The sequence below is a fragment of the Ursus maritimus genome, unplaced genomic scaffold, assembly GCF_017311325.1.
Source record: "Ursus maritimus isolate PB19 unplaced genomic scaffold, ASM1731132v1 scaffold_3, whole genome shotgun sequence".
In the NCBI taxonomy this organism is placed as follows: domain Eukaryota; kingdom Metazoa; phylum Chordata; class Mammalia; order Carnivora; family Ursidae; genus Ursus; species Ursus maritimus.
Genome location: NW_024425563.1, coordinates 43,806,787 through 43,832,541, shown reverse-complemented (window position 1 = coordinate 43,832,541; position 25,755 = coordinate 43,806,787). Strand labels below are relative to the sequence as shown.

The 25,755-nt window shown below is 40.9% G+C and overlaps 1 protein-coding gene across 4 annotated transcripts in view; it reads right to left on the bottom strand.

The window, feature by feature from the left end:
• PDE1C (phosphodiesterase 1C) overlaps positions 1-25,755 on the bottom strand; it is a 302,251-nt gene that overhangs the window by 78,442 nt on the left and 198,054 nt on the right. For all 4 annotated transcript variants that reach the window (XM_040644120.1, XM_008686465.2, XM_008686463.2 and 1 more), the window contains 8 exons: positions 23,997-24,179; positions 22,738-22,804; positions 17,799-17,915; positions 15,547-15,687; positions 6,955-7,055; positions 4,312-4,440; positions 2,877-2,978; positions 2,183-2,303 (listed from right to left, as the gene is read on the bottom strand). In XM_040644120.1, the coding sequence (XP_040500054.1) occupies positions 2,183-2,303; positions 2,877-2,978; positions 4,312-4,440; positions 6,955-7,055; positions 15,547-15,687; positions 17,799-17,915; positions 22,738-22,804; positions 23,997-24,179 (961 nt within the window). The remainder of the gene's footprint in view (positions 1-2,182; positions 2,304-2,876; positions 2,979-4,311; positions 4,441-6,954; positions 7,056-15,546; positions 15,688-17,798; positions 17,916-22,737; positions 22,805-23,996; positions 24,180-25,755) is intronic.

Here is a 25,755-nt window from a genome sequence, read left to right as displayed (position 1 = left end):
TCCAAGGCCACAGCTTGGATTTTGTAAAATATGGTTATAATACTGGAGATGTAACTTACTCTTTTAGCAAAGTATGGAGGGTCTGCTCTATCGGCACTGATGCTATGCCCTTATTTTGAATTACAACCCAACTTCCAAATGTAATATTTTCAAAGACTCTCCAGTCCCATTGAGATTTCCCATTTGAACTGTCCGATTTAAAATCTATAGTTAAGAGCTGAGGCAACATTTCTCCTACATGGGTTACTTACAATGGCTTATGGCAACTGGGTTAAAATATAAAGTCAATAAAAATAATTTACTGAATCATAATTACTAAAAAATAGTTCTAGTCCAGTGAGCTAACATTCCATTCCCAATAGGCAAGAAATTCAATAAGGTTATTTTCACATTGCCTCTAGCACCTTTTCGTTTAATTCAAGCATATGTGTATGCAAACAAGGTTTCCTTTATGGGAAAAAAGTATGCACATATTTAAGAAATTTCTCATATCCACTCACAATTAAAAGAAGGAATCACTTCAATACCTCAAACTTACACGAATTAGCTATCACCTACATTTGGCTATAGATTAAATACTCCCAGCCACAGGGGGTGTTATTACACAAGCAACATTAAAGAAAGCATATGATAATGGGGAGTGGATATTCACGGAAAATCCTGTCACTAATATTAGAAAAATAGCTTCCGGGAAAATGGCGGAGTCATTCTTGCATATACAAGGCCCACCCGTCCAGCTCTAGTTCCTTGCACACCACTGGGTTCTCCTTGAGAACAAGTCTGAGAGACCAAGCAATGACTTTGCAAGGGGAAAGAGCCACATGCCGAATAGGGTACCTGATGGTATATTCACATAACAGCTTAGGGGAGCATGTGTGTGTGCAGGTGTTGATGTGTACCCCTAGACAGTATAAAGGAAGTGCAGAACATTTAATGCCAGAAGGACCCTAAGGAAACATCTGGCCCAACCGTCCCCTAAATTCCCCTCCCACCCCTGCCACCACCACCTCCTAAAACACAAGTCACAGATCATTGGGAACTAGAAGAGGGATTTGATTAGTCCCACGAACCAGTTGGAATAAAAGCTCCAATAAAGGGTCTTCTGGACTTTGTTGAGTATGCTGTTGACTCTGGTCCCACCTCGTCACTAGATATTGTGTCCAGTTTCAGAGGTAAAAACACACACATACAGATGCCTTCTACAATTTTTCCATTCAAACCAGAATCATAGAATAAGAGTAATCATAGGAGTAATTTGCTTCCAAAGATAAGAAACCACTGAAAGAGCCTATCTCTTGTCAGTGTAGGGGACAAAGGTGAGACCAGCATCGTGACTAGCGTTCCGTGCAGTCTCACAGGTCTCCCAGGCCATGACGTGAACCACCCTTCAGGAAGTAACCAGAGCAACTGAACTAACTGTATGGTGTGAACTGGCTATAATTTAGGCCCCACAGCCTGCATGTCACCTTGCCTTCAATCTTAGGACCTCATGTCTTAAAGATGATGTTTTAATGTTGGCAGCTCTTCTTGGGAAGACACCAGTTTTGATACCATGTATTAATTTCCCGATTTCTCTACTTCTGTGTACCTTTTTTAAGATTTAATTTTAAAGCACTGCCTACTCACTAAAGACTCTGGCTACCCTTGTAGAAAATACAACCCTGTGTTTTGGGATGTAGTCCGTTTAAACATAATTGAAACAGTAGCTTCTAGTGATTTCCTGTCCACAAACTGCCACACCTCACTTTGGAATTTGACAACATGGGTTATCTGCTCAAATGAAACAACCCAATCTATTATGACAGATCATTATGAGTTAAAGATTAATATCTTAATCCCACATGATGATGCAAAAGCAGCCACCAACTGGTCAACCCATTAGAATGAGGAGTAAAAGGGAAAGTATCCAGGTGACATTTTGACAAAAAAATTTTTTTTTTTCCAAATGGAGATGCATAGGACAGAAATACCATAATGTTCTGAGAACCAAAGTTTAGGTAAGAGTCAAACATCACGTGACCAAGAGGCCCGGAAATTTAAAAAAAAAAAATGAAAAACTATCAACCTTTCCTCCCCAAAGAAAATGACTGTGATGCCAATAGTCTTATGATAGCATTGCTGAAATATAAAACTCAGAAACTGTCTAGTGCTGACAGCCCTGAGGAGTAGCACAGCACGATACCTGTCTGAAGAATTCCTCCAAGAGTGACATTGTCCAGCGATGGTGGAGCTCCCATGCTTTTGCGGGATGGCTAATGTCTGCCGTGTGCAACATCAGGGATAATGCTTTCGGCTTTTCAATTCTACAAACCCAAAGGACCCAAACACATGAGGACCTAACTTTCAGAACCTCAATAAGAGTTTTTAAAAATCATTAATTTCTTAATCTTATCCATTCTCCCGTTTCAAACCCCATGTCAGCTGAACTGGGGGGAAAGCATTGTTTATCCTACAACTGGGATATTCATCAGCTTAGTCCCCATGCTTATTGAGCTGGACACCTCATAAACGGACTCAAAACGATTTCTGGAATGACTGCATCATTCAAAAAGACGACAAGAATCTAAGAGCCACTCAGTGACTTTTATTGCCCCTGTACTGAGTGAATCTTTGATTACTTAGTTTCCCACAAAGAACTCTTTTAAATTCTTAATGGGGTGGGGAGGGCAAATTGTTACTGACCCTATTATTTATTTCAACCCTGATGAAAATCTATCTGGGGTATGTACAACTGTCTGCTCTCTCCTCCACCAGCCCCCCTTCCTATGAGACCATTCAATGAGCTCCCTGAAGGGCGTGACTCTAAAGGTGCAACAACACAGACAAGGACCAGTTCAAAGCCCCATAAAAACACATGATGTCACAGGTCCACTCACGCTTCTGGTTGTTGCAGAGCAGCCTTCATTGCTTTGATTTGCTGGAAATGACAGGACATGTCCGTGGCCATCACCATCTCAATTACCAAGGTCCGAAACTCCCTTTCAGGGACACCCGGTGGAGAGAGAAGCATGGAAGTAAAAAAAAAAAAAAAAAAAGGAAAGTAAAAATTCGTTTATATTTTTTGCCACTTCTAAGCAAAATCAGTTAATTAGTGGTGACATTTCTAATCAACTTGAGCCTTTTAGGTGGGCTTTTTTTTATAATGAGGAATAAGTGAAGGTTAAGGATTAAGGAAATCATTTATTAGGAATATGACATGGGAACGTACATATCATTCAGTATGGCTTATTTCTCTGAATCTTTACATAATGGCTAGAACAAAGATATTCAATGAACAGCTGATCATTTAATTAAAATATAAGTGCTGTTTGCATCGCAGTAGATTCAGAACTTTGTAAGGATTGAAATGGTTTTGCCTCTAATCTCTGAAACACCTTGACCTATATTTATAGCTACAAAGACTTGCAGGCTTGCTGTATACATCACGATGTGTGCTAAGCACTGTCAATGGATTATGTCGTTTATTATAACATTAACCAAACCATGAGGTATACTTTATTATCTATTCTCTAGAAATTAGATTTTACAACAGTATGAAGGGGTTAAGAAACTTACTAAATGCCATACAACTAATATTTGTGTCCATATTCAAACTCAGTCATGCCTGAATTCATTCAAAGACACACAAAGTCATTTAGGCAACAGAATTAGGTACCCATGATTTGTTCTGAGTGTCAAAATAATTTCCTTAGCAAGTTTTGAAAGATTTGTAAAAGAAGTTCAAATCAAATGGAAGGTGAAAAATAAATGTTAAATGAAAAAACCCAGATTTAAGAAGCTAAGACAAGGGGCGCCTGGGTGGCACAGCGGTTAAGTGCCTGCCTTTGGCTCAGGGCGTGATCCCGGCGTTATGGGATCGAGTCCCACGTCAGGCTCCTCCGCTATGAGCCTGCTTCTTCCTCTCCCACTCCCCCTGCTTGTGTTCCCTTTCTCGCTGGCTGTCTCTCTCTCTGTCAAATAAATAAATAAAATCTAAAAAAAAAAAAAAGCAGCTAAGACAAAAGCAACACAAGTTTCCTAAGGTAACAAACAGCAAGTATTTCCAAAGTGCCTACAATATATTTGAATCTCTGTGCTAAGAAAAAAAAGAGAGAAAGAGAGGGAGAGAAGGTGGGGAGGAGAGAGAGAGAAAAAAAAGGCAAAGGAGGAGTAGGGGGGAAGGTGAGGAGGAGACAGGGGATGAGGAGAAGGAGGAGAGAGAAAGGGTGCCATAAACATTTCCAGTGGTAGTATTTCTCCAAAAGCAGCATATTTCATCTCTCCTCGTGGTTCTTTCCTGGCCTCCAAATCTCTCTCCTGTCTCATCCTTACCTCCAGTCATCCTTTGAGAGGTTGATCAAAATATTCATTTCCTCATCCTCTTGCAGAAGGCGATAAGCTGCGCTTAAATGGTGATTTTCTAATACAGACCTATCGTTGTATAGAATAGCAGGATCAGACCTGAACAGAAAGCCAAGCAAAATAATTTAGGAGGTTAAACAGCTGAGATTTTTCAGGTAACTCCCTCAAGCTAGAATACACCATCTTTTTTCCTATGTTTAACAATTATCTTTGCCCCCATGCCACTTATGTCAACCAATAAGCTAAAACCAACACTGCAAATTATCAATAGATACCTGTAGCGTATTTTAATGTCAATATGGTAACATGAAATATGTGATGTCCAACCTGAGAACTCTCTGAAGGCCAGTCCACAACCAGATCTCAATGATTTCTACCAGGAGCTAGGTGATTTCATAAAACATGGGTCAACTCAAACTTCCTTGTATTTTCTGGGATGTCTTTAAATTATTTAAAAATTTTATTCAATGAGAGAATTTATTACCATTATAATTCTCTCAACCCATACCACCTGGTAGGTCCATTTTGCCAAGTTCCACTGGTAGTACCTTGACCTTAACATTTTGCCATGTGGAAGCCATACGTGCAAGACAGAGTAAAGAATATAAGGATTATAGGACGGTTGCTAGTCACTTCCTCACAGACCACAGCACCAAACACAGAGCTGTACACTATTTCATTATCTTCAGTTTCATGAAAACTTAGATTATTACAGCTCATTTGTTTCTCATCAGGGAAGCTGAGCTCAGTGATGTAAAATGACTTCACAGAGCCCCGCGGTGCCTATGTGGCAGGGTTGGGATGAAGGCAAGGTCTTCTGACAGTTCGGCCGCTGCTCCCCACAATAACCTGTGCCTGTCATTGGCCAACCTTGGGGATATATCTAGCATACCTTTAAAGTGTTAGGCTTAACATACCATCAAAGGACAAAGAACCTGGTTACAGATTTAGTTTTCTGGATAGGGAGCACATGGGTTGAGACGCTTTGAATAAAGTTCTATTAAAGAAGGCCAGTGTTTAAATTTTATTCCAAAGCAAGCATAAGTGAATCCACTGGAATTTCCTCACTCCTATGGAGATAACACAAAACATGCAAACCCTGTGGTGAAAGGTCTGCTCGTGTCCCTGTTAAGTCAGGCTCCAACCGATGTGCCCTTTGTGACACTGAGCTCTTTTCCAACTGCTGTAATTAAGCCATTTCCTCTGAGTTGAGATGGGTTTTGATATTGGTCTCCAGCAAAGACCCATGTCCAGTTGCTCCACCCACCTCTCTTCCTTCAGCAGGTGCTATTCGCAGTAGCCTCTGTCCTCAGAGCAAAGATTCCACTTATAGATATCCACTACACAGAGCTGCTCTGTGGAATTCCCTGTATTTAAAGCCCTGCAACAGAACCACAAGAGGCTGCTTCCCAGCAGCTGAGGCTCTTCTGTGTCAGGAAGCGGGAGGTAGACAATGAAGCTGGCGGCTTACATCCTTTTGTCTGCTTCCATTCTATTGAAATTCCCCTTCTGAACAGAGATCAGACAATACTGTCTTCTTTTATGTATCCCATAATTAAGTGTTGGGTTCATTAAATACATGTAGATTGATTTCATGAACACAAACCTATCTGGAGTGTGCACCTGCTTTTTCAAGTGAAACCGCAAGCATTTAAATTCTCGTCTCTCCCTGTTACATTCTTCCTCTAAGCCGTGCCATCCTTCCCCAAATTCTAGCTTCTTTTGATTACTATGTCAAGGCCCAATTAACCCTACTATCAGAGTCTCTCCAGTTTCATAGAAATGTCTTAAGAGAAGGTAAGTTCTTAGGCTAGGACAGGACAGATAAGGCTTCATCCTAAATGGAAAAGACAAGTGACTGGTACTGCTTGCCTGGAATTCTGTGCTGAGAGGAATGCTAAGGATAAATAAAAAGCTTCGTTAAAAAAAAAATTGATTAGTGATGTCTGCTATAGTCAAGAGGTTCGGCATTGGGCACTTGGACCCATACTTAACCCCCCCCCCCCAGAGATCTGTGTTTATCTCTGCAGTTCATCATAGTGGGTACACAGGCCATCTGTGGTGAAGGCCATCTACATGAGACAACCCAGCTCCCCAAGCCCTCTTCCAGGGAGCAATGCAAGCACGAAACAGAGCAGGGATGAAATCAGGAAGGATGAGAAGAATCTCCCCAGGATCCCAGAGGTCACAGGGCAAGAAGGCTCAGGTATTGTACATGTGGACAGAAACCTCCCAATCCTGGCCCATCCGCACTGATTCAGTCCACATGGCACCTGTACCTTTATGTCAACTGTTCTACCACCTAGTAGAAATAGGTAGAGTATGTGCAATACATATATAAGGAAACAAATAGCTAGCTAGCATTCGACTAGAGAAGAAAACTATATCCATATTCAGCGTGAATGACATATGAGAACTGGGAGCAGATGGCTTCTCAAACTCTAAATCTTGACTGAAGCTGACCAGGTTGATCTCTTGTTGAAAAGTTCATTTTTTCAGAAATGCAAAAATAGAGTAACCATGCAAAAGAAAGGCGACTGATACCTTTCTGACTTCTCAAACTCTATCCCTGCCCCCTCCTGCCTCCTCTCCACAAACTGCCAACATCCTCACCGTGTCTGAATGTGGAAATTGTTGGTGGTTCCGGTGTGCTCATAGTCGTGGATGGCAGCGGAGAAGATGATAGCAAAGATCTCCAGCTCTGTCAGCCAGTTCTGAAAGGGAGATTTGCAGGGCAATCAGATAATCTGTCTCTTTCTCAAAGTCTTCAGCTTGCTGACAGCACACCCGCGTCGCTGCCTTCCCGCCCTGCAGCTGGCAAGCTATTGCCAAACACGTTTTTTGACGGATGTTTTTTTTTTCCCTGTAGGGATATGGGTTTTGGAAGTAGCATGCCCAGCGAGGTTGAGAAAGCTAACTAGTAGTTTTATTTTTTTTTTTCAAGGAAGCAAAAAACAAGGAACATGCAGACTTTAAAAAACCTCATTGTATTCTTTCCCAAATTCCAAGTAAAGTTCTTCGGTAGACACATAAAAAAAAAAGGAATTAAAAATTTCAACACAATACCAAGAACTAAGAGTAACAGAAAAACCTGATGTCTATCTACTGGAAAGTGGGTATAGACAGACAGAAGGAAAGATCACAGCTGGCCTTCTGCTTTATGCATGTTGATGGTTGAAGAGACCTCCCCCAACCATGCCACCAAAACTGGCTGTAGTCCAAGGTTCTCAAATTGTGTGTCCTGGACCATCGGAGGTAGCATCACCTGGCAGCTAATATGACACATGTTCTGGATATTTTCCATACATACATAGTTTTGTTCATTTCGGCAATGTCCTGTCAATTCTTCCCCAGTACTCTGTCCCTACCCATCAGCCTCAACTCTCTCTACCTACCTCCCCCCCACACCACCAATATAGCTCTTTCTCCAAACTTATGCAAAGTTAACTTAACATTTTAAAATAAGATATGAGGCTATCTTGGAGCCTGGCGAGCCCTGCTTGGAACAGAACTTCTCAAATGACAAATATGTCTGGAACACTGTAGTCTGAGGCTATTTCTGTTGGCTCTAAGTAGGGGCTCTGGAAGCACACAGCTCTTCGTAAAATGAAAAGTGTTTATACTTAAGATGAAACCGAATTATGTCTAGGCAAGAGAGTGCTCATGTGTACAAAGGAAAAGATGACTCCTGGTGGTGAACCCAACAAAACCAGAGTAGTCTGAGGAAAGGTAACTCATGCTCATGGAAACAGTGATATGATTCACACCAAATTCCAGAGAAACCTTCCTGCTAAGGCCTTTGGACACAGAACCCATGTTATGCTGTACCCCTCAAGGATTTAAACTCATAGAAAAATAAATAAAGTGTAGATATTTTTTCTATTGTGAAATCAATAAATCAGTGAGTTGATCAATAAAAAGATTATGACTGAGAACCAACATACCATCTAAACAAATCTGAATCACAGAGCATCGACCCAGACAACAGGTGTCTAAGTAACTACATAATTACGGTTCTCACATTGCAAATATCAGTGTAACTTCTCCCCTTTACCCAAATATATTAACAAGATCCTATCTTAGGTGTAACCCACTTCTAATAAACCAAGATCAACAAATGATTTAAACAAGCAAACAACAAAAAAATAAAACCATAGCCTTTAGAGATCATTTTAACACCCTGACTTTTGAACAAACCTGTGGATGCTTTGAAATCGGTTCTGCTGTTTGAGGATAAGAAGAAAGGACAGGTGGTATCTGGCACGGAAGGAAGGAAGGAAGGAAGGAAGGAAGGAAGGAAGGAAGGAAGGAGGAGGAAGGGAAGAAGAGAAAAAGAGAAAAAGTAAAAAAGAAAGAGAAAAAGGAAAGATGAAAAACATCTTCACAGATGTGCACTGAAGATTGGACAGAACAAGAAATGGAAGTGGGCATTTCTAGCAGAATGATCACAGGAGCCAGTCCCAGCATCAAAAGCTGATTCATCATGAGTAAGGATATGATTCCCTTTAGTGGAGTGGCAGTCAGAGCTGAGTAGAGCCCTGTGGTGTCAGGCCTTAAAAGCCAGAGTGAGCAACACGAACCAGATCCAACAGGCAATGAAGTTTACATGCAAGCGGGTAACATGGTCAGCATGTCACTGAGGGGGGGAAATAAAAGCGGTACTTTTGCATGGGAAAGTCCTTAGAGGATATATAGACAGTATGGAGGTAGAATCCGTATGGCTTAGCAATTAATTGAATGCAGGAGGGAGGAAGACGTTGCAGTCAAGGAGAAGAATGAATTAAAGATGATCCTAACGTTCCTAGCCTGAGCGACAAACATACAGAACAAAACAAAACAAAAATGATGGGTGGCACTGAATAGCATCATTAATAGAGACAGAGATGGAGAAGTGGTTTTGAAGGAAACTAGGCTTCATCTTTTTTAAAAAAAAGATTTTATTTATTTGAGAGAGAGAGAGCATGAGCCAGGGGCGGGGGGTGGGGAGGAGAGGGGGAGAGGGAGAGGGAGAAGCCGGTTCCCCACTGAGCCACCCAGGCGCCCAGCAAGACTTCGTATTTTCATATGGTCCAGGTTTTCTTGCCTTTTCCAAGTTAATTACCGTGAACCCAGAAGATTTTGTGCCAACCCATAAGAAGTAAGAAATTAAGTCCCACATGAATTTTATTCCAGATTTATCAAACTGTGACAAGGTACAAGCCACAGATCCTATCAGTATTTCCCTATCTACAAAAATGAGTGCCACAACTAATTCAATGACAGAGACAACTGGTAGTGGTGGACCTCAGGAAGCAAGCCTGGTGGACATGGGCATGGCGGCAAACGGGGGGCGGTGGACACATGAAGGAAAATGACATGGGCAAAACTGCTAGAGGGGACATTATTCGCAAGTTGTGGCTTTTCTATGTGAATGGCAGTTTCTTTAGTAATGTTTTCACCCCTGTATTAATTTTCTATGGCTACCTTAAATTACCACAACCTTAGGGCTCAAAGAACACCTCCCATTTATTGGCATAAAGTTCTGGAGGTCAGAAGGCAGCACAGTGTGGCTGGATTTTTCCCGTGAGGATCTCACACCACTGAAATCAAGGTGTTGGCAGGGTTGTGTTCTTTTCTGGAAGCTCCGTGGAAAAATCTGTTTCCAGGTACATTCAGGGCAATGGCAAAATTCATTTCCTTCTCAGACTTTCCACTTGGCTCCCTCCATCTTCAAGCTAGCAATGGCCGGTTGAGTCCTCACAGCTCCTCCATCATGCCTCTTGACTTTCAAGGACCCACAAGATTACATTGGGCCCACCTGGGGAATCCAGGCTCATCTCCCTATTTTATGGTCCTCTGATTAGTGACCTTCACCGTATTAGTGTTTTGACATCTAAGGTAACATTAGTAAGTGTTACAACAGAGGGTAAATGTCATGGGGGCCAAAATTCTGCTGACCACAGACACTAATGAAATTATTTAGCACTCTTTAGCGATTTAGTGTTTTCCATATAAATATGATGATGGCATATATGATCAAAAGAATGAGATACACAGCCTCTCCCTTCCAAAAAAAAAAAAAAAAACATGCAAAAGGAAAATGAACGGCACTTGCCTGACAAAAGCAATGAAAGGGGCCAATGGATGGCTTTGGAGTTTGGAATTCTTTGACCTAAATCAAAATTTGACTGGAGCTCAGAGTCTGATTCATATTTATTCAATCAACAACTTTTCAGTTTAATTCTGTTCAAGGATTTTCCCTTTAAAAGTGGGCAAAATAATTCTGAAAGGATTCAAGCATCTTCTGGGCGTCTAAGTAAAGCAATAATGAGTAATATAAACAGATTACAATGAGTAATACTGTTGATGTTGAAGCCCAGACATCACTTTATCAATGGGATGTTTTGATTCCCTATGTGTCTTACAGTTTATAAAACTGAAATGATTTAAAGCATTTCCCCCTCCTGGTTTGTAATGAAAGGTTAGAGTAACAATATGTTCTCCATTCATCAGAAATGCTCCCCACTGTTTCTGTAAGCTTGCAACGAAAGAAGTTTGTTTTGAGCTGCATTTCCAAGAGCGAGTGGGCGGGAAGTAGTTTCTATATTTAAGAATGATTCCGAATGTGGCCTGAATTGATCATGAAAATTCAATGGCAAATGAGCTCGTTTAAGAACAGCATGCAGTACATCTCCATCACTGGCTGCTGTAACATTCACGTTAATGGTAACTTGCATTAGCATAAATACTTGGGAGTTTTTCTTGAGGGCTAAAAAAGCTGTGTTAGGATTCACCTTTACATCTCCCTAGTACACTGTACACAGCAGACACTAACTACCTAGAATAGATGAGTCCAAAGTACATTTGCACATCTATGTTGATCCTCACCAGGATACTTTCAAGTATCACGTGAGGATACGGAGGTGTAAGAATATCAGGGGCTCTTTTTTCTTTCTTTCTTCTTTTTGTCCACATTGTAGAGGTACGGCTATTTTTTTTTTTTTAAAGATTTTATTTACTTATTCGACAGAGATAGAGACAGCCAGCGAGAGAGGGAACACAAGCAGGGGGAGTGGGAGAGGAAGAAGCAGGCTCATAGCAGAGGAGCCTGATGTGGGGCTCGATCCCACAACACCGGGATCACGCCCTGGGCCGAAGGCAGACGCTTAACCACTGTGCCACCCAGGCGCCCCTATGGTACGGCTAACTATTAAAATGCATGGCGTTACAAGTCAGTCGTGGGGCCAAATCATAGCTCTGCTCCTCTATTTGTTTGCTTGGCTGCTGTAACAAAATGCCACCAACTAGGCGGCTTAAACCACAGAACTTTATTTCCTCACAGTCTGGAGGCTAGAAGTCCAAGATCAAAGTTCTGGCAGGACTGGTTTGCGGTGAGAGCCCACACCCAGGCTGCACATGGTCATCTTTGTGCTGTGTCCTCACATGGTCTTTCCGCTGTGCGTGCGCATGTCTGCGATCTTAATCTCCTCTTTGTATAAGGACAACTGTCATACCGGATCAGGCCCACCCACTGACCTAAATTACCTCTTTAAAGACCCTGTCTCCAAATACAGGCTCATTCTGAGGCACTGGAGATGAGGACTTTCAACAGTACAAACTGGGGTCGGGCGGGGGGGGAGTAGACAAAATGCCACCTATGACAGAGACTTTACAACAGGCCAATCTTAACTCTGGGAATGGGTTTCCTCCTATTTTTCTACAGAATTCCTGTTGATAACTTTATATAATCTGGATCTTAAACCTATATTTTCCTCAAGTATTTCCATCATTATGATGACTCTTTTTATCCTACAGGTTTTAATTTTTGTACTAAATCAAATGTTTTGAGTCTTATATAAGAATTTCCTGTTTCAAGGAAATAAACGTATTCTCATATTTTCTTCTGATATGATCAAATTTTTTTGTATTCAGATCTTTAATTCATTTGTCCAATATTTGGTGATTGATTTACAGTAGAACAAAAACATTCTTTTATTTCCCCAAATGAACCATAGTTCTCAAAACATTTTTTGAACTGAGTCACTTTTCCCTGTAATGTTGTTGTCTATAGACGTGTCCTTCCCTTCTCACCTGAATTCTTTCTTCATTATACTCTAGTCAGTGGCCCACCCTCACCAAAGCACTGAGACCACTCATGTCAAGACCACTAATGACTTCCATGTTGCCAAAAGCAGTGGTCACTTGTCTGTCCTCATCCTACTTGACATTTTGATATGTCCCACACAATTCACTATTGTCTGTTGAGGCACTTATTTCCTTGGCTTCCATGACCCCACACTCTGTAGGTTTTTATTCCAATGTCACTGACCACTCTGTTTTAGTTACTATTGTTGGCTCTAATTCTTTACCTTCATTTTTTTTTTAAGATTTTATTTATTTATTTATTTATTTATTTATTTATTTATTTATTTGACAGAGACAGACAGCCAGCGAGAGAGAACACAAGCAAGGGGAGTGGGAGAGGAAGAAGCAGGCTCCCAGCGGAGGAGCCTGATGTGGGGCTCGATCCCAGAACGCCGGGATCACGCCCCGAGACAAAGGCAGACGCTTAATGACTGCGCCACCCAGGTGCCCCCTTTACCTTCATTTTAAACTTTAGGCTGCTCCAGGACTCACATCAGAGCCCCTACTACTTCTCTATTCTCACTCTCTCTTTAGATGATCTCAACTAATTCCATGTCTTTCTATAATATTGTTATACCTAAGATTGCCTAATCGACATGTCCATCCCTGACGTCTTCCCAGAGCTCGAGATTCCATTCATTCTCTTCCTTCTTGACACTTCCACAATGATGTCTAATAAGGACCTGAAACTCAACATGTCTAAATCAAAACTGTGCTCACTAAATATTTGGGTTTAGTTTTTGCAATTTTACTCAACTTTATTCATATATTTGGCTGTTTTACACAAATACCACCCTGTCTTTATTACTATAGCTTCAGTAGATATTTTAACACCTATTAGAATAAGAACTATGCCGCGGCACACATTGTCTTTTTCAAACTGTTTTTTCTAAAGTTGTGAAATACCTATTTTATATAAATTTCAGACTCAGTGTATCATGTTTCATTAATCTTTATTGGTATTGCTTTGAATTTATAGATTAGTTTGAAGAAAATTGATATCTATATAACACTGAAGCTTTGCATTAAAAACATAATGTATTTCCTTTCTTATTTAAACATTGCTTTTCTGCTCTTTAGTTTTAGTTTTCTTTTTATCAGTTTTGAAGTTCTTCATTAGTAATTTATCAATTTTTAAAAAAAAAAACTCCCTGGAATGTATGTTTCTTTATTATACTTGTTAATTTCCAATGCCTAGGACAGGCTTTTTTTTTTTTTTTAAGATTTTATTTATTTATTTGAGAGAGAGAGAGAGAATTAGCGGAGAGAGAGGCAGAAGGAGAAGCAGACTCCTCGCTGAGCAGGCAGCCTGACACAGGGCTCGATCCCAGGACCCTGAGATCATGACCTGAGCTGAAGGCAGACACTCAACCAACTCTGCCACCTAGGTGCCCTAGGACCATTATTTTATCTACATCTGATTGAGGCCTTTTCTTTTGACCTAATAATTTATTTTTTTTAAAGATTTTATTTATTTATTCGACAGAGCTAGAGATAGCCAGTGAGAGAGGGAACACAAGCAGGGGGAGTGGGAGAGGAAGAAGCAGGCTCATAGTGGAGGAGCCTGATGTGGGGCTCGATCCCATAACGTTGGGATCACGCCCTGAGCCGAAGGCAGACGCTTGACCGCTGTGCCACCCAGGCGCCCCTGACCTAATAATTTATAGTTGATTTTTTTTGATTTCTTAAAAGGTATGGTCAAATTATTTTCACAGGATACCTCTTCAACTTTTTTAGATACTATGTTGCATTGGCCGAGACCTCCAGAAAAATGCTCAAAAGTACCATTAACTACGTCTGCTCTATGCTTCTGACAGAAATCTTTTAGCACATTAATCAGGTCCCCTTGATAGTGTTTCTATAATTTAAAAAATTATAGTGTTTTTAAATAATATTTTTAAGAAGGCAGCTTTACAATAAGGAAGAACTGAAAATTTTTGAGAGGTTTTAGGAAAATCCAGCAAAGCTTTACTAAGAACAATTTCTAACCATTGAGCTTCCCTCATGAGGCTGACAGCACTTCATATTTTTGATAGTTTTTTCCTAACTGCCACAGTATTTCTACAGGATAGAATATTTTTCACCCTTTTAAAAATGAGGAAATCCTGACTCAGAGATTTAAGCAATTTATCATAGGTCACTAAATCTAATAAGTAATTACTCAAGGATTTATATCCCACTATACCTAGCTCCAAAGCCCACACTCTTCCCACTGTGTTCCATTTTTAATTCGGTGAGATTTTAGACCAACCCTTTCAACATGCCCTAGAGGAAAAAATAACAAATGTGTTGAGTTTATGGGCTAATTAATAACCATAGCCAAACAATGTCTACCTTGATGTCGACTCTGAAGATTTCAAAGGAAAAAATCATAGAGACTTAAAATAGAGAACTAGCTGTTTGTCACTAATAGCTATATCTTGTAAAACTAATGGCTTTCATCAAGGCAAAGAGGGCAAAGGCACAGATAACCAAGTTAAACAGTCCAGTTCATACAACGGATTACAGAACAGAGATTCAAAAATACCTAAAGAGCTGAACTGGGGGTCAAAACAAGTAAGAAAAATTTCAGTTGATTAGAAGTAAAGATTGCCCAGTTGGGTCAAACAAATTGAACACTCATAAATAGGATGAGAATAACTGTCATCCTCATGAAAACAGATCAAATGGTTTAATCCAAAAGCTGACTTTGTGCAATGTGGTTGCCAGGCATGTTTGATATGATTTCAGTATGCACCGATAGCACTGTGATTGACCACAGCAAGAGGCTAACAGTACCACTCTCCATATCGGGAAATACATTTTTAGTTCTAGAAATTATATTTAATTTGCTCATAGCCTAATAAAGATGCAAGTCACTACCACATATTTATTTCATCAAGTCCAGGATGAAGAAAATATCAGAGGCCACTGGGAACCCCGAGACCTTCAGTGACTGGTTAGACAATTTGTGGGGAGCAGGAAGTCCACGCACCAGTGCACTTCCTGTGGGCCCAACCTCATCAGAATAGGAACAGCCTCCCATAAAAAGAATCATTATCACATCTTTTGTGTAATCTAAGAGTTCCTATCAGTACTTACCGCTACTCCTGTCTTATAAAGGAGGTAATGCACAGTCTGGGTAACATCGGCGGCATGCATTAAATTGTGGTACGGATTTTTATGCTTGCTATATCCTACTTCCAGGGCCTCCACAAATGAGACAAGGGCAGAAATGGGGATCTGAAAGAGAGCAGTAAGGTTAAGTAGTCAGTGATTTGGTAGCTTTAAGTGAGGAAGCAGAAGTCTAAGGCACTCGAGCTGCGTGATTCTGGAAGCATAACATAGCACATGAAGAAACTGGAACTTTACAAAATTAGTAAAAACTACTGAAGAAATGATCAGATGATTTGAAAATCTCACAGGAAGTCCCTGGTTTAAGAACAGTCTGCCCTGCAAATTGTTTTTTTGTTCTCAGGCCAGAACCCCAGAATCGTCTGAAAGACATTTAGGGCAGAAGGGTGCGTGTTCATCTATTTCTCAAGCAAAGGTTCAAGTCGTTTATTTCTTGAGAAATAAATGGATACATACTGTGTAGCACATCTCATTTATTTTGTGGGAAAACATAAAGATCCTAAGTTGTAAAATGATTGCAAAAAAACACAAGCTGCCGCCTCCTGAAAACCATGCCCTTTAGGAGTGATGGTATGCGCTGGACACACGGAAAAAAACCAGAACAAAACATGTGATAGCCTGTCATAGATAAGAACAGAAACAGACTGTGTTCTTAGGTCTATTACTTGGCAATTTATTATTGCTGCATTGCAATTTGGAATAATATTTCCAATTAGCCTAATTCCTTTTCTGTCTCAAATATGTATAATATACATACCTTCTTTTTCTATGTGGCAGAAAATAAAGAACGACTGCAAAATGTCTGTACAAAAGAAGGGGACCCTGAAAACATTCACTGTATTTCTTTTCTGGATTAATCCATGGTTTAGGGTTAATTATCAAATACAACCCTGGGGGAAAAGAGAGAGTGTGGGTTCCAGGAGACCAATAATCACATGAGGAAGGAAAATGATTTACTATAATGTTTCATGAGAGTTTATGACATGTTCTTCCTTGCACAGACCCTTCCATATTTACCATGTGTGGATTTTTAAAAATTTAAATACTGCCTCTCATATGTCAGAGATTAATTCATTATCATTTAAAAAAAATGAATATCCAATAAGCCCAGGTCCTTTGGGCTGTTCATGAGAGATCCATGAGCCACGAAAATGCTAGGTAAAGGTGTGCATACGTGCACGACAGCTTTGTTCTGTGGAAAGGGTCCTGAACATCTACCAGATTTTCAGGCTGATTTCTGACACAAAGAAATTAAGAACCATTGCCATAAAGCATTTATGGCTGTGTAGAAAATATGCCCCCAAGTACACAGTCCATGCTGTCTAGAGAAATCAATACCTTATATTCAAAAAAAACCCCTGCATTTTCCAGAGGCTCATCCCCATGATGAGAGAAGTCTGAGGAGCATGATACGATACATGTCACCAGATGAAGGCACATTTCCCTGGAGAACCCTGCCTGAACTCTAGAGTCCGTGGTATTAGAAAGCAGAGGGGAGTGAACACTGGAGACGACTCACGCTCTCTACCTAAAGTTGAAGAATTAATTTGAAGCATGAATGGCTGGGAAATACCAATGATCTGTCATGGATGATAAGTGAGAGCATTTGTCTGAATTTGAGCCAAGTGGTGGGAAAAAAAGTTTGCAGAGACAGCAGATGCACACTCTGTCTCCATCACTGTCTCCGTGCCCGCGGTGGTCGACAGTACATGAAACCAGGCTGAAATGAGATCTGCGAGAAGAGCCGTAAGGGAGTTCTGCTGTACTTCGGGCTGTACTTCTAGGAAGACTGAGATCAACTGTGTGGTTCCAGCCTCTCGCCTGCTATGAGCCCCACCTTGCAAAGGGCTTAAGGAAAAGTTCTCACCACCACGGAGTTCAGGGCAGCGGCTGTTTGGATGATGCTTCCCAAGTCACCCATAGCAGTTTTCAGTCTATATTAAAAGGATTCTCTTGGTCTTAGACCAAAAGTCATGGAAGGATGGACAAATGCAGGACACCTGGGCACCTGCCTTCGGCTCAGGTCATGATCCTGGAGTCCCTAGATGGAGCCTTGCATTGGGTTCCTTGCTCAGTGCGGAGTCTGCTTCTGCCTCCCCCCACCCCAACTCCTGCTCTCTTGCTCATTCTCTCTCTCTCCCTCAGATAAATAAATAAAATCTTAAAAAAAAAAAAAAGGATGGACAATTGCATGCATTTTTTAAAAAGTAGGCACTAACCTTGAAACGGCTGATCAAATCATAACGTGTGAGTAATTCATAGAAAATGAATTTCAGTGCATGATCCCCGCTGGCGTCATTGAGGGAAAAGACATCAAAGGACCACTTGTCCACATCCTGCATGGCAGGGCAGGGAGAAAGAATGCATTAGCCCACAGCTACTTGCACAGATACCATCTCCCATTTGGGGAGTCACCCTGCAACCCTCACCCAGGATTTCACAACCCAAGACTCTAACACCATTTCCAACCTCAAACTTTTCCCAACTTGGCAGACCTGCATAGCATTTACTGATAAAATAATTAAATAGTCTTACTACTTACAACAACAGCTATAATTTATTGAGTGCCTACCATATGCGAGGCATTGTGATAAGTGATAAATACATAACATATATTGAAAACAACTCTAAGTGGCAGGTGTTATTAGTCACATTTTACAGATGAGAAAATGGAGAAGTTAATTTCCCTAAGACCCATCACAAGTGAAGTGCTAGGGACACAAGTGGGACCAGGACACAAACATGGTCAAGAGACGCCTAAGCTCGGGCTCTTTCCATGAAGTCTGTCACTACCACGGCTGAATTTCAAATGTTTATTTCACTTTACAAAACCTAAGGTGCTTCCCTACTCCAAACTTCTCCCCAGTCCCCTACTATCATCTACTGACTTCCTCTTAGTCCACAGTTGAGAATGTTAACCCACTTAGAAGTCTTCAGAAACGTGTGGTAGAGACTACAAATGATGTGTCCCTTCAGTTCAAACGGCTGAGCTAAAACCATGGAGAAAGCCTTCATCTCACAGAGCAGAAAAATGCTACCGTTTCTGGAGTCACTGATCTGAGAACCTAGGCCTCAAATCTGTAAGTCACTTTACTAAAAAAAGTAAAACTAACAGCTAAGCTGAACGCACTCCTCACATATCAGTCTTGTTCAACGCCTTATTTGACTATAAACAGCTACTCCAAAATATATGTGAACATTGCCTGATGTGTCTTTGACTTAAAACCAGCGACTTGTGGATGTGGTAAACAAAGTTGTGTTTAAGCAACAGCCAAAGCAACAGTCATTTGGTTTCTTGTATCGAGAGTTTCACTTTCAGGGATGCCTGGGTGGCTCAGTCGGTGAAGCATCTGCCTTCGGCCCAGGTCATGATCCCAGGGTTCTGGGATCGAGCCCCATGTCGGGCTCCCTGCTCAGTGGGGAGCCTGATTCTCCCTCTCCCTTTGCCTGCCACTCCCCCTGCTTGTGCTCTCTTTCTCTCTCTGACAAATCAAGAAATAAAATCTCATAAAAAAAAAAAAGACTTTCACTTTCAGTAGTTAAAAGAAAGTGTGCTGTCGTAAGTGTGAGAACAAGGACAGCTGCGAGGCCACACTGAGTCTAGGAAAAGTCAGGTGGTTTCCCGGAAGAGACTCTTCTGGAACTGCTGGCCTGAGTGGCTCTCACCTCAGCCCTCAATGCATTACAATATCATCCATCTATCCCAACCACCAAAGATCATCCCAAGGCCATTAAGGGTCTCCCTCATGGACACCAGGGCACAGGAAAACTGAAGTGTGTATATAGGGAAAGCCAAACTTTTCCGAAAGGGTTTCAACTGCATTTTTTCAGTTGACACTTAGTGGTAACCTCACCTCAGCCTTCTAACATTCCTCCTCCATTATAACAACTAAAGAAAGAGTATAAGTTGAGCATATTTTCTGTGCTAGGCATGGTGAGAAGTCTTCATAAACATTTGCTAACCCTCACAACACTAGAAATAGGTGTTATTTTCCCCACTTGTACAGATGCAACCTCAGAGAGATGAAAGGAAGTGTCTAATGCCATTTGGTAGCAGAACCATCTAATAACCCCGCTGATATCACTGTCAACGGATGAGATTGTAAACTCAATGAATATATGCCGTGACCCAGGCCTCATGCCCTAATACCCCAATAGGGCCTAGGCCACAGATAATGGGGCCACTTAAGATTAACCCAATACCTAAAGCTTCACCTTAGCTACTATAATTGACGCTGTCATGACAACCATTAGTCCTAAGGAAAAGTCCACTGACAACTCAATAGGTGAGAAAACATTTTGTCATGTCTGCAATTTTTACTCTTATTCTCCAGAATGAATAAAAAAGAGAAAGGCTATCACTGAAAATAGAGAAATGATCACAGTAGTAAGTTACGATTTATTCAGAATATTAGACCTTAGAGAAACAGGAGGATGAGTGTGAATACTCAGCTGGATGTTCTCTCCCACTACTCATTATTAAAAGGGCTTAGCTGTGATTCTCAAATTTTAATGTTCTTCAGAACCACCTGGGGTGCTCAGGAAAAAAGGGCTGATTCTCAGCTGAGGGGCTTGCAGAATCCTGGCCTGGGACCTAGAATCTGCATTTTTCACAAGCACCTAGCTCAACTGTCTTTAAACGTCTTAAGCTGTTCTTCTTCTCTTACCAAACATGGCCCAAGGCCCATTCCCCAGAAAAACTTCAGGAACTTCTTTCAGTCTAACACAACAGAAGCCTAAACCTCCTCTTTTCCTCCCACTTTAAATCTGGAGTCTACCCAGGGTGTCTCTTCCTAAGTTACACAACAGACACCTTCTAAACAACAACACACTTCTGCAATTCCAATAACTGTACCTCAAAAGACTAGAGATAAAACTCTCCAAATCAGAAGCTAGCACATATTGGATGGAAAAAAATTAAAAGAACAAAATTTTAACATATTTCAAATTTAGAGATTGGTGGTGGTGAATTGTTCTCTGACTTAAGTGTGATTTCATGCCATGTTCTTACATTAATCACTAAGGTTAACATGACCAGGGCATGATGGTTATTTTATTGAATTGTATTCCCTCAGTTTGGGGGGATATTTCTTATAATAGAAGCAAGCAATGGCTATTCCATATAAACTGCTGGCAATGAAGTAGAAATAACCTTGTTTTAACAGGTACTACCTAAAAAAAGAAAAAAAAGAAAATATCTGTGTGAGCCCGCCAACTCATCTTCAGTCCACTGCAGATAAAACCAGAGTCTAGGGAGGGGGAAAATACTACCTTGGAAGAAGATCTTGAACTCCCACAGTAAACAGGGGACTGGATCAAGAGAAAGCACAGCTCTGGCCTTACGCACATGATCAGCGATACTTGTGCAGAAGGGTAGCGGTTTGGAGAGTTAGCACTTATTCTTGGTCTGAATCATCTAGCTTCCTTTCCCCCCAGAAAGACAACATGTGTGCATCTGAGAATGACTTCTCCCTAAGCATGAAATAACACTAAATGCACATTCCAGGTTGCTCCACATTTTCTTTAGTTATTTTACATAGAGAAGATGTTCCAATCTAGAGGAAATATTTTTTATAAATTTCTTAATACTAGTATAAACACCTGTATTTATGTTCATGGTAAGAGAAGAAATTAAAAATAAAGGATTCTTTTAATGTCCCTAAGACTTTTCATTGAATGTTTCGGGTTCAGTTATGAAAATCAATGCAGCTTTCTAGTGGGTGTTATGAAACATCAGATCTCATGCAGTGATTTCACTGATTACATAGGAAATGTGGCTGCAAATGACACTGGTGCACTGGGCCCTGGTGGGGGGGCCGAAGAGGAGCGAGAGGAAACGTGTGTCCTTCCTGAGCATCTTTCCTGTTCTTAGGATGAGTTAAGAGACAGAAAATGGACAACTGAGAATCTGAACATAGGGTCTCACAAATTCAATTGGTGAATGTCTTTGAGGCAAGAGGAAGACTGAAATATAAAAACAAAATAGCCCTAAAAGTCTTTCTTGACATTAAGTTCATCATGAAGCACTCCCATCTCTGATTTCATGAGCAAGTAGCTTAAGTTATCGTCTGAGAATATCATGTTTCAGGTTTCAGAGACAGACAACAATAGCTGAATGGGGTGCCTGGGTCACGAAGTTGGTTAAGTGTCCTGCTCTTGGTTTTGGCTCAAGTCATGATCTCAGGGTCATGGGATGGAGCCCCACGTCAGGCTCCATGCTCAGCAGTTTGAGGTTCTCTCTCCCTCTCCCTCTGTCCCTCCCGCTTATGCTCTCTCTCTTTCTCTAAAATAATCAATCAATCTTAAAACACACACACACACACACACACACACACACGCACAAAATAATCAGTATGCTAGGATGTCCCTGGGCAAACGGATGACATGATTGCATATAGACACCATGCAATGTCAACTGGCTGAGTGACCCTGGCCCTTAGCACAGGCCCGCCCTCAAATCCAGAAGCCAAATCAGCTTCAACACACCCAGGACAGCCTCAAACCAGTGGATCTGAACTGACACATACCTCAGAGGAGTACATCCACTTTGAGGCTCTTAGGGAATATTCTATACAATTCTAAGAGCTTGCCTGATTGGGAGTAATTCTGCAAGATTTAGCTCATTGAAACTCATACACGTGTGTAACTTCCCATGGAACTTTCGGGCTCCATGAGAGTCTTGGGTAAACAGTAGGATACACAGGTTCTGGGGACACACATTCAGGCAGTAAAATGTTACTGAGTGCTTACTATGTGATTGGAACTCTGGTATCACACCTTACTTCTTCTGGCTGTAATTAACTAACTGTATCTTTCTAAAAATCTCACTAAGTCTCGGTTTCTTCATCTACAAAATGGACTTAGAGTAGATAACCAGATAATGATACAACTATGATCCCACCAAAGATCCCCCTGATGGTGATGTAGAAAGAAATGAGACCCACACAGTTTGATTTAAAAAAATTAGCAGGTCAAAGGCCAAAAGATCATGATACTGTAAGAACAGATAAGTAAAACATAATGAAAGAAGTCAGTCAGGAATGACTGGGAAACCTCTAAGTGAACCATAAATGAAAGTCTCTTATTTTCTAACAACAAATGTAACTGTACTTTTTATAAGATACCATGTACACTGTCAGACCTTTTCTTTGGTATTACCTTTAATGCTTCAATAACAGCTGGTGGGTAGCTCAGTCCAACCATGTTTGATGTTCGTCTATACATTCTGGCAAAGTCAGAGGGGGGAAAATGCAGTATTATTTCTTATGAAGAAGAATTAGCAGGCCACAGACTTACACTAAGTACTGACAAATATGAGAAGTCGTATCATTGGGTGAACCAAGAAACATAAGTTTTTTATAACTTTTTTCATAGTCATTCAAGTGGCCTAAGAAAGGGTTAAATTCAAGAAAAATTAAATCAATCCCAAATACATCAATCATTGGAAACAAACAAACAAAAATAATCGATGGGCCCCAAATCGGAAATTCAATTATTAAAATGGGTCACTTCTTCTGCCAGAAGTGAATTATAGTACGGCATAGATAGTTTGCAAAGTAGTACTTTAACCTGAATGAGAAACTCCTATAGGCAACCCATTTGGAAGAGCTTGTTCTTAAGAACTGTCAAAAACAAGAAGGAAAATGTCCCAGGTGAACTTTGAACTGAATGTGTCATTTCGAAGACCTGTAAATGTGCCATAAGGATTATAAGGAAGAACAAATTGATCTGTGCAATAAGGATTGTAGGAAGAATAAATCAATTTCTGGAATCTATTTCTGGGGAAGGGGCAATTTAATTTAAAGAGCAAAATGGCTAACAAAATTGGAAAACATTATTGGGAGCTTAAAGCTTTAAAATGAACTGTTCCCCCCATGGGTCAACAACCTCAAGGCATCCCTGCTCTGTTCCAAATGCAGACATCATCCACGTATATCAAAGGATGATGGGTTAGATGATGTCCTTTTATAAAAATGGGAAACTAACTTAAACCAAATCTTTTCTAGTTAACATAAAGAATTCTGAGCAATGGCAAAGTCTTGTCCTAATGATGCTACAAAGATTAAATCAATATGTTTTGCCAATCTCTCCTTCAAGAGGGGGTGTTTCTAAAGATACAAAAATTACATCACAGCAGGGGCGCCTGGGTGGCACAGAGGTTAAGCGTCTGCCTTCGGCTCAGGGCGTGATCCCGGTGTTATGGGATCGAGCCCCACATCAGGCTCCTCCGCTAGGAGCCTGCTTCTTCCTCTCCCACTCCCCCTGCTTGTGTTCCCTCTCTCGTTGGCTGTCTCTATCTCTGTCGAATAAATAAATAAAATCTTAAAAAAAAAAAAATTACATCACAGCAAAGCTTCCAGTTCCTGGAAACTGGTGTCCCTTAGCTGCTTTGGTCCCTGAATGACAGCCAGCTTTACCTCTCCACAAATATCCCAGCCTGCACTGCATGGACGATGCTCTTGAACCGTGGCTTCTCCTCGCTCCTTCTGAGCATCATCCCCATCTGCCTCGTGAAGGTGGAGGCCAGCCAGTCTCGGACCTCAGAAGGCACTGCATCTGACTGAATGTCACTGAGTTCATCCTCTGTATCCAGGAGTCGCCTGAACACAAGAAACACAACCGGGACACTGAGATTAAATCTGAAGTTAGAGCTCTCTGTTCTTTTTTTTTTTTTTTAATAATTTTTATTATGTTATGATAGTCACCATACAGTACATCCTTAGTTGTTGATGTAGCGTTCCATGATTCATTATTTGCATATAATACCCAGTGCACCATGCAATACGTGCCCTCCTTAATACCCATCACTGGGCTAGCCCATCTCCCCACTCCACTCCCCTCTAAAACCCTCAGTTTGTTTCCCGGAGTCTATACTCTTTCGTGGTTTATCTCCCCCTCTATTTACTCCCCTTTCATTTTTCCCTTCCTTCTCCTACCTATCTCCCTGCTATTTCTTATGTTCCATAAATGAGTGAAACCATATGATAATTGTCTTTCTCTGCTTGACTTCTTTCACTTAGCATAATCTCCTCCAGTCCCGTCCATGTTGCTGCAAATGTTGGGTAATCGTTCTTTCTGATGGCTGAGTAATATTCCATTGTATATAGGGACCATATCTTCTTAATCCAGTCATCTGTTGAAGGGCATCTCGGCTCCTTCCACAGTTTAGCTATTGTGGACAATGCTGCTATGAACATTGGGGTGCATATGGCCCTTCTCTTCACTACATCTGTATCTTTGGGGTAAATACCCAGTAGTGTAATTGCTGGATCATACGATAGCTCAATTTTTAACTTTTTAAGGGACCTCCACACTGATTTCCAAAGTGGCTGTACCAACTTGCACTCCCACCAACAGTGTAAGAGGGATCCCCTTTCTCCACATCCTCTCCAACATTTGTTGTTTCCTGCCTTGTCAATTTTTGCCATTCTAATTGGTGTAAGGTGGTATCTCAATGTGGTTTTGATTTGAATTTCCCTGATGGCTAATGATGTTGAACATTTTTTCATGTGTCTGTTAGCCATTTGTATGTCTTCATTGGAAAAGTGTCTGTTCATATCTTCTGCCCATTTTTTGATTTGATTATTTGCTTCTCATGTATTGAATTTGAGAAGTTCTTTGTAGATCTTGGATACCAGTCTTTTATCTGTAGTGTCATTTGCAAATATCTTCTCCCATTCTGTGAGCTGCCTCTTCAGCTGCTCCTTCTTCCCACCCCACCTGCACACACAGGTACAAAGAACTCAAATAAAAATGGCCACAAAAATACAGCAGCTTTTTGGTAAGGCTTGTAAAAGCTCACTGTGATGTTTCAGGATGGTTCTCTCTACCAGACTGCACAAAGAAACAAAGAAATCAGAGAAAGTCAAACATGCTCCATCTCAGGCTGTGGGTCTCAGACCGACTCCACTAAGGAGCAACCAGTATCGTTATTCCTAGGTTTGTGGACTCTGAATGGGATCTAAATCTTCCATTGAAAAATGCATTCACAGGGAGGTTTTCATAGATGGACCATGTGGCGTTATTTTGTGTTTAAAAAAAAAAAAAGAACATTCAAAGACTTTGCTATAGACAACAATACTGCATTACAAACTTCAAAGTTGCTAAGAGACTAGATCTTAATTGTTCCCAGCACAAAAAAATAATGATGATTCTGTGGCATTCTAGAGGTGTTAG